At 53.5% G+C, this 9,434-nt stretch overlaps 1 protein-coding gene across 1 annotated transcript in view; it reads right to left on the bottom strand.

The window, feature by feature from the left end:
- Positions 1-427: 427 nt before the first annotated feature.
- DNPEP (aspartyl aminopeptidase) overlaps positions 428-9,434 on the bottom strand; it is a 9,873-nt gene continuing 866 nt past the window's right edge. Inside the window, exons 3-15 of the mRNA XM_007445807.1 lie at positions 9,323-9,411; positions 9,114-9,227; positions 8,804-8,929; positions 8,456-8,586; positions 8,094-8,166; positions 7,867-7,974; positions 7,059-7,136; positions 5,990-6,073; positions 4,804-4,964; positions 4,375-4,414; positions 4,148-4,249; positions 849-1,016; positions 428-478 (exon numbers count right to left, since the gene is read on the bottom strand). Coding sequence (XP_007445869.1) covers positions 428-478; positions 849-1,016; positions 4,148-4,249; positions 4,375-4,414; positions 4,804-4,964; positions 5,990-6,073; positions 7,059-7,136; positions 7,867-7,974; positions 8,094-8,166; positions 8,456-8,586; positions 8,804-8,929; positions 9,114-9,227; positions 9,323-9,411 — 1,325 coding nt within the window. The remainder of the gene's footprint in view (positions 479-848; positions 1,017-4,147; positions 4,250-4,374; positions 4,415-4,803; positions 4,965-5,989; positions 6,074-7,058; positions 7,137-7,866; positions 7,975-8,093; positions 8,167-8,455; positions 8,587-8,803; positions 8,930-9,113; positions 9,228-9,322; positions 9,412-9,434) is intronic.

The following is a 9,434-nucleotide window of genomic DNA, read 5'->3' as shown; positions in this document are numbered from 1 at the left end:
GGAGGGAAACAGCCTGGGCTGCCCAGGGCGGCTCCGGGGGCATCTAATGCTGAGCATCTAGACCTCAGAGGGCTGAGCTGGGCTCCGGAACTACTCAGGGATGGGAAGGACTGGGGATGGCAGAAGAAGTGACCTTCCCATAGTGAACCTACCGTCTCCACCCACTCAGGCATGAGCTTAAAAAAGAGAAAAGAGATTTGAAATCAGGCCTCCATCAGCTCCCAGGATTTGCAGCCTCCTCTACCTGTACCCCAACTGCCCCGTCTGTTCTGGTTCCAGAGGTTTAAGCCGGCTGAACGCCTGCACCTCCAATCTCCAAAGAAGCACAACAGAATGAGTTTGAGTGAAAAATCCACTTTAATAATCCAGCTTCAGCTCAGCTGAGAACTTCCCCTCTCAAGTGCAAGAGAAGTCTTTCCAAGAGGCGTCAATCCACTAGGAGGTTACGGCTCAGAGAAGGGAAAAGCTCAAAGAAGCCCTAAAATAGTAGGTAACAAGGAATTTGAGATTAGTGGAGACCAGATGGGGGTGACCCACTACTCACCGTCCACCAACATGGCCCCAGCTAGAGAGGAAGGCATAGTTGCCTCACGCACACTTGCCAACTGCCCCAGGCTTCCCATCCCTGATCCCCTCTCTGACGTTTCATTATCCTCTGGGCGCTGATCAGGACCCCTGTGCCTTGCGAAGAACGGGGACCCTTCTTTTCCTACATGGTAGCACCAAGACAACCAGCCCCATGACGTAGGCCAGCCACTTAGTGACAGTGATGTTGCCCCAGTAACCAATCCAGGCACTAGATGGGGAAGGAGCCCAGTTGCCACAGTGACGGGTGGGGTGGGAGTCACCTTGAAGAGAGTGAGGGTCTGGAGTACTCCTGTGGTACAGGCTGTCTCCCGGATGGAGTGCATGGCCAGTTGGGGGCTGCCTAAATCCAGCACCCGCAGCCCCAGCCGAGAAGCCAAGATAGGTCCAATGGTGGTCCCGCAGGGAGAGTCATTCCGGACCATGAGATCCTGGGGAGAGGAGGAGAGGTTCATGAGCAACATGAGGTGTGTGTTTATTAAGGCCCAGGAGGAAGTCACCTTAGAACTGCAGGGCTGAAAGGGGTCTGGTACATCGTCCACTTCGACCTCCTCGGAGGATGAATGTGACCAGCATAAAATCACAAAGCCAACACTAAATGGCAAGCCAAAAGGACAGTAGATTCTGAATTGGTCCCATTCTCTGCATCTGCATTACCACCACCCTAGTCCAGCTACCATCATATTGCCTCCCATGTAATCCATTCCCCACATGGTGGGCAGAGGGATTTTAAAAATAGGTGTATCCTTTATGTCACCTTGTTCCTTAACATGTACCCCTCCCTACCCACACACAAAGAAAAATCACTCAATAATCTTAGTGGTTTTAAAAATATGGCTATTGTCATTTTTAAACTATTTTATTTGTATTCTGGTAAAAAAGTAAATAAGAAAATCATAATATGATGTTAGACATCAAAATTTTCCACATAAGGGAAAAGAGAATTACAAAACCAAATAAAGTAAGTAATAACTATTCTTTCTTAAAAAATGAGAATCGGGCTTCCCTGGCAGCGCAGTGGTTGAGAGTCCGCCTGCCGATGCAGGGGACGCGGGTTCGTGCCCCAGTCCGGGAAGATCCCACATGCCTCGGAGCGGCTGCACCCGTGGGCCATGGCCGCTGAGCCTGTGTGTCCGGAGCCTGTGCTCCGCAACGGGAGAGGCCACAAGAGTGAGAGGCCCGCGTATCACAAAAAAAAAAAAAAAAAAATGAGAATCACAGTATTAACTCACGTTTTTTAAAATACATATATTTTTTCCTAGCCATGTCCAAGGAAATGGCTCCAAAGCATTTCCCCGCCCCCAATAACAATGAACACTCATGGTGCCAGACTTCAGTCTCTAACATCAGTATCCATCAAAAGCTATGAAGTCTGGGGAGAGAAATGAACAAGATGAGCCTGCAATTTCTTATTGTGCCAAAAAGCAAGACAACTTTCCAGAGTCATGACAAAGGCCACAGGAGTTATGTTGAAAGGGCTCCCACTGGTCAAGGTCATGACAATTTGAGCATGAAATAACATGATTACGGTGGACCAGGTTCACACTGAACCAATAAAACTGAACCAATGAAAATCTATGATTCTACATAATGATCACCAAAAAAGGAAAAGAAAAAAAAAAAATCCTCGTATTTGCCAGCATTCGAGGCAGCCATTAAAACACCTCACTTTGAAAAGTGGGGAAGGGAAAGAATAACATTTGTCCTGTCTTTCCAGGAGGAACCACACTTCACAACAACCCAATGGCCCTCTTGATGGGGGAAAGTTCTACTACACAGAAGAATGACAGCTACTAAACGTAAAAGAAATAAAAGAACGGGGGCTGCATTTTTCAGTAAACTCTAATGAAATTATGGATTTAGGCAAAGATTATCAATTGGTGTTAAAACCAGACACCTTTCTGGTTGATGGGGAACTTATCACTTGTATAGGTTTACTAGCCAATCAAAAGAGGAAAACCTCCAGATGGTGGAGGGATTTTGAGGGCATCCCCCCCAAATCCGGTGATCAATCTTATTATCGCTAAGAGTGAATCACCCAGATAATATGTGGATGACACAACATGAAGAATGTCTTCTGGACAAAAATGTTTAACTTGAATCCACCGACCCTTTAGATATGAATCCTCGATTATAGGAGATACAGGGGGCTAGAGGCACAAGCTCAATGATGCCAAGAGGAAGCAAATCCAGGAAGGAAATTATAAGGGATGACCAGCCTGGTTTCTTCAACAAGTCAATGTTACTTAAAGAAAAAGAGAAAAAGAAAAAGGAGGTGGTGCAGCTGTGCTAGATTAGCAACCAGATATGACTTGTGGTCCTGAACTGGAAACTAAAGTGGGACAAACAACTGTAAAGAATGTTTTGGGGAAAACTGGGGAGAACTGAAAATGATCTGTACATTAAATGAGATATATATTTACTGAAACAAAAATTCGCTGAAATGGAAAGATGGAGAATACTGAGTGAAAAAATAAAGCAAAAGATGTATCTAAAATGATCTCGTTTTTTTAAAAATGTGTGTTAAGTATACACATAGAAAAAAATCTGGAAGAATATACACAATTTGCTGGGGATTGTTTTATTTTCTCATTTCCGTTTATATTTTCTAAAGTATACATGTCCTGCTTCTGCTGTAAGCCATTAAAGAAAAATCCCCTAACATCTTCCTACTGCCTTTGAAGAAAATCCAAACACCCTTCCACAGCCTAGGAGGCCCTGCATGACTGGCCTGGGCAGGCTTCTCCCCCGTCTCCCTGCTGCTCTCACCCTGGCTCCACCAACCTGGCTCTGGCTCCCCCTCGTAGACCAAGCTCACTCCTGTGCCCCTGGGAGCTTCTGCCCTTGTTCCCTCTGGCAAGGATGCTATTCGCTCCTAGCTGCCTTGTTCTCAATACTTAGGTCTCAGCTCAAGTGTCACCTCCTCAGAGAGGCCTTCCTGAGAATGGAACAACTCAGCTCTACAAGGGGGGCGTGGCCCTGTGCAGCAGAGAGAGCCCTAGGCTGGGGATCATTGCAGGGTCCTAGTCCTGACGCACCAGGACCCGCCTGTTACGTTTGTCACTGGACCACCTGAGCCCCAGTCCCTGATATATGTATTATCCTAACATGTGTATTATATATTGCTTATCTCCCTCTCTCGTTCTCTTCAACTAGATGTGCCACTGACGATGAGTTCCGGGTTTCTCGGCCCTGAACTTCTCTAATGGAAGCCGCCAGGGTGTGTAAGAGAGACACAGAGGAGCTGGGGTTGCTGGGTAGGGAAAAGGCAGGACTAACCCACTATGTGCCATGAGCACACTGGACCTTGAATTCCATTTTACAGGTGTGAAAAATGGAAATCAAGGCGTATTAGGAGATGAGCCCAAGGTCACAGACCAGCACCATGGCAGAACCAGCACTGATCCCGGCTCTGCCTATATCCAAACCCCAATGCTCCTCACTCTACTGGGACACCCCCCCAACTAAAGACCATCTACAAGGCTTCCCTCATTGGGGAGCCATCTGCTTGTGCCCCCCCCACTCCCTCCATCACCCCTTCCCAGGTAGGGCCCACCCTCACCTGCAGGGGCACCCCGACTCTGCTGGCCACCTCTCGGATCAGGGCCTCTGAAACCGCATTTGAGGCGTAGCGTTGCTTGCTGTTCACCTTGATCACAGGGCCCTGGGGAGAGCAAAACCAGGAGTCAAGAGTGAGGCAGAGATGGGTGAGAGGTGCAGAGCGAACAAGACTAGGGCCCGGAACCAGCCAGGCCTCCAAGTCCCCAAGGAGAAGCAGGAGCCCCTCACCTTGTGGAATAAGGGCCGGTGGTTCTCCTCATGCTTGTCCCTGTAAGAGACAGAGGAGGGACGGGGATGGCAAACAGGAGCTGGGCCTGTCAACACCCACCACTCTCCCATAGCAGACATCACTAATGGATCACAGCATTCTTTCCCACCCAGCCCGGCAGGACCTAAGAATCATGCTAAACACAGTGCTCCAGGCAGCCTCCAGCTACAGACGGAGACAGATTTGCAGATAGAACCTATTTGGATTGGTTAGGCACCCATGACTTTGACCCAGTTGAGCCTTGGAGCAGTCAAAATGAAGTCCCCTCTGAACCTCCTGGCAGAATGAGGAGGAAGGGGAGAGGCCCAGGCCCAGGGCTGAGCCCGAAAGTAGGTCACGCTCGGGTCTCCGGCTGTGTGAGGACTGTGTGCCTGGCACGGGAGACTCACAGGTAGTTGGGGTGCACAGCGTGGGCCATGTCTGCGCTGATCATGTAGGACTTGGGGATGGCTTCCTCAAAGGCCGTCAGGTGCTGGGGCGAGGCCGAGATCCGCCGCAGCACCAGCTCCGTCAGCAGTGACTGTGCACCCTGTGCGCTCTCCGACCCCACCTGGCGATAGCAGAGGCGTGGCTCTAGGGGTCCGGGCTCGGAGGCTGGAGCTGGAGGCCAGGCAGAGGGGCCCACTACCCAGACTGGCCCAGGACCCCACTGAGTCAGTGGGTGGGGAATGTGGGCTGTTATCAGCACCTTCCCAACCCTGTGCCACCAAAAAGCTGATGGTGAGCTGGGGCCAAACTGATCCTAGGCCATCTCCGGGGCAGAAACAGCACTTTCCAGTCTACTTCCCTTCTTGGTTCCCTTCCTTCTCCCCTGACCCTCACATCTGGGGCTTAACACAGGTGCCCCACCTAACTGGTCAATCTTCTTTCATGCATGTGACAGAGGCTGCTAACTGTCCATGATCCCTTCTATAACAGAACACCCGAGTTGTAGCTGAGCATCGGACCACCCAGCTAGAGATGACATTCCCAGCTTCCCTTGCAGCTAAACATGGCTATGCCAAGTTCCAGGGAATGCAGGCAATGATGAATGCCACCTGTGGGTCATGGCCTTAAAAGGACAGGTGGACACTGCCCCTTTGCCCTTTTCTTCCTTCCTAACTCAGTACAGACACAGTAGCAGAAGCTGGACAGCCGCCCTGGACCCTGAGATGGACACCATGTGTTTGGGGTGGCAGAGACCTGTCCTGAACTGCTAACTCTGACCTGTGCAGTTACCTGGAGAGAACTGTGCAGCTGTGCAGGCTCTTCCATGGTGTCTAAGCCTGCACCCTAACCCAAGCACACAAGGAGAGGACCCAGCCTGGGCTAAGTCCTGGGGCCACCAGGGTGAAAGGGCAGAGTCCCTGTCCTCGAGTAGCTCAACACATGGCACACAGAGAGACGTGAGAGGTGTGGTCACGCCAAGAACAGATACGTGCTGATCCAGAGGGGACACCGAGCGCTAAGGAAGCACAGGCAGCGTCCCACCTGTCTTTGCAGCCTCCAGAATAGCCCTGGCTCGCCGCGGCTGCTGGACACGGCTGGCTACAGAAGACTCCACAGAGGAGACCCTCCCCAGACCCCTTCACGTACCTCTTCGTTGTCGTACAGGGTAATCATGCGCACGTGAGGATCTGTGGCCAGGGAGGCAGGGGCTGCGCAGGAATCGATCAAGGCCTAGTTTGGGGAGAGAACCAGAGAATCATCCTCCCTGCTCCTCCTTCCATAACTCAGCCCACCAGCACCTCGAGGGTTCACACTCGCCCACCGGCTTCCCACCGTCATGGCAGGAGTAAAGCGGGCTCAGGCTGTCACTGGCCTGCATCTTGCAGGGCGCTGCGTGGTGAGAAGACATGCAGGGCCCTTTACAGTGGGATGGAGAAACCCCTCTCTGAGTGTTCTCCCACACACAAAGGCGGGAGGATGTGTAAGATGGAGGGGAAGGGCTGAGAATCCTGGAAAGTCAGAAGGACCACACAGATCGCGTAAACTAATGGGCCTCAGTGAAAAGACTGAGGTCCAAAGAGGAGACTGTGACTCCGTGAAGGTGACACGACTGGCTGGCTGGCTGCACAAGTGGATATGGGTCCCACGTCTGGCTCTCGTCTCAATTACAGCCCAAAGTGTGTCTCCAGGAACAGGATGGGGCACAAAGGAGAGTATGAAAAGGACAGAGGGAGGAACAGGGATGAGACGTGAGAAAGAGAGGGCAGTAACCAGGGTAGAAAGATGGTAGGGAATATCAAGGTGACCAGGAGGAAGAGAGACCACACCACTGAGATCCCAAGGCTCAAAGACGGCTGGATGGGCTTAAGCCAGGGCTTGGCGGGGAAGGCGAGCAGGGAGCAGAGACAGAAGGATGATATTGCCATATGGGATTCCAGAGCCTCTCCTATGAAGCAGAGCTGAGCTTAAAGGAGAATCAACAGGAGCAGGGTTAGGACAAGACACTGTGATGCCCTAAACAACCTCTCAGCCTTCCCCCTACCTCAGCCCCTGGCCCTGGGCCAGTGCAAGGATGGGGCCAAGAGGAGCGATGCTGACGCTGCAGCGTTTAGGCCCCTCCCCACGGTCCACCCTGCACCAGGGGCCTTCTTATGACCCATAGGGCTTGAGGCGGTCCCCCCGCCCCAGTGCTCCTGGGGGTGCCCCGGCTCCTCACCTGCAGGGCACAGAAGCAGCTGTGCAGATTATCCAGCCGAGGGGCAAAGATGAACTCCTCATAGGCACCACCCAGGACCTAGAAAGACAGGACAGTCATCCTGACCTGCATCCCCTCTGCCGGACTCACCCTCTTCTCCCAGCCCCAAAGGGCCTGTGCTCGAGCGAGTCTCCTTGGTCCCTTGTGCAACCTCTCCCAGCCCCTGGCCTAGAGCAAGCATTAGGAGCCGCTGTGCAGAGCTGAGCAGAGAATGGAGAAGCGCCGGGCTGGAGCTGAGGGATGGGAGGGTGGAGGCCTGTAGTTTGTGACCAGTTCCTGTGGGGCAGGAAAAGGGAGGGACCGAACAAGAAAAGAAGAAAGAAAACCAAGGAAATAAACAGAGGAGACCAGATGAGAAACAGAAAGAGCGCACGTTCAAACACAGCCGAGCGTCCAAAGACACAGCAATCTCCTACTGTCGGCAACTGGGAGAGATACAAGGACAGGCTCCAGGAAGAGGAGGGGCATATCCAGGCCTCTTGTCCTTAGAGGTCTGGAGCCAGCACAGGTCAAAGTGGACAGGGACCCCTGTAGCAGAAACTCCTGGAGAATCTGTGGAAAGCTGATGCCCAAACCTCACCCTACACAGTCAAGCAAGCAAGTCTGAAGTGGGAAACCTGCCCTTTTTGAGACCCACTGCCCTGGAAGCAGAACGGCATGGTGTCTACTTGGAAAACAGTAGTGAGAGTAATTGGGGGACAGGCAGAGGTGAAGAGTGCTTGAGGGGACATGCTGGGATCCCAGAGGTCCCCACCCCGCTGCTCCTCACCGCAGGCTGAGTGTCCGCAAGACACAGCTCCATCTCCAAGATGTCCTCGGAGCTCAGCCCCAGATGGGCACAGAGGAGGGACATGAGCACTGAGTGGTGCCGGTCATCCTGCAGGACAGAAGGTTGCTGGGAGGAGGGTCTGCTCCCCGCTCTCTCCCCTTCTCAGAGGACCAGTCTCTTCCCCACTGCTCACCCCTTCCCATGGGCAGGAGGCTCTTACTACATACAGCACTGAGAGGGCCTGGCTCAGGAGTCCCCTTCTCCAGCTCCTCCTGGACTGCTGTAGCAAGAATGGGAACCCTGTGGGGAGACATGTGAGGGTGTGTGTGTGGGGAGGACCGGAGGACACAGCAGGGTGGGACATCCCTGGGCTCAGGCATCCCCTGATGGGGAACTGCCCTGGTCCTTCAATTCCCAGCTCGCTCCCCACATGGCAGAGCTGTGAGGGCCCTTGGACATCAGCTGGGTGCCAAGAGTAGAGCCCGACAGTGGCCACCGTTAGGTAGTGGGCTCCCAGGTCCCAGCGGGGCCCCTTCCATCACCTGGTGCCACACCCTACCCCTCCCAGTCACCTCCACTCCAGTCTCACAAGTGCATCTCCACATTGGGCCCAAAGTTCTCGTTGACATTTCGCTGCAGATGGATGGCCAGGTGCGGGATGCGAAGAATGGGCTGGTCCACGTGCACCAGCCGCTGCTCCAGCCGGCCTGAGGTAGGGCACTGTGGCCAAACAGGCGGGTCAGCCCAGGGTGCCCTCCCCCAACTGCGGTTGGTTAAATCCCCCACTTCACCCAGACTAACAAAGGTGGTCCTCTGACCTGGACTGCCCCTAACCCCCTTCCCCGGGGTGCTCTCCACAGGTTCCCTGAGGGAAAGTTACAGTCAATCTTCAGGCAGCTGAAGCTGAGAGCCTCCCAGATCCAACTCCATTTCCCACCTTGACAATGACACGTCCAGCCAAGGTCAGGTCACGGTCAAACCAGGTGCTCCAGATTCCACCACCATAGGTCTCCACACCAACCTGCTGGAAGCCCACCTGGCTGCGGCGAGACCGCCGTTTCACCTGGGTGGGACGATGGGGAATAAGAATTCAGCGAAGGCCACCCGACACGATTTGGAGATGAGACAGACAGTTGACAAGCTAAGTGACAGAGAAGGGCCCCAAGTGTGGAGGAAGGGGGTGACAAGTCTTCCTCCCTGCTCACCCCCTGATGCCTCGCCTCCCCAGCACAGCCCCAGTTCCTTACCCGGAGGCAGGGGCTGTCCGTGTGGGCCCCAATGAGGCTGAAACCATTGCCAGGAACATACTGGCCACCCACAGCAAATGCGATGATGGCAGAGGAGTTCCTGGTCAGGAAGTACTGGGGGGGCGGTTTTGAGCTGGATTAGCCAGCCAGCTGGCGCAGGACTTCGAGCCCCAGCCTAGGTTCCTGCCTCTCCCACCCCACCCTAGTACCTTGCTCTCGGGCTTGATATCCCAGCTCTCCGTCTCCTTGAGTTCATGGAAGCCAGCCTGGAGGAGGCGGTTGCGGCACTCGGCCACAGCTGTAGGGGAAGAACCCTCTAAC

This window comes from Lipotes vexillifer, unplaced genomic scaffold (assembly GCF_000442215.2).
Source record: "Lipotes vexillifer unplaced genomic scaffold, Lipotes_vexillifer_v1.1 scaffold965, whole genome shotgun sequence".
NCBI lineage: Eukaryota > Metazoa > Chordata > Mammalia > Artiodactyla > Lipotidae > Lipotes > Lipotes vexillifer.
The sequence above is the reverse complement of the archived record's forward strand: the minus strand, read 5'-3'. Positions and strand labels throughout refer to the sequence as shown.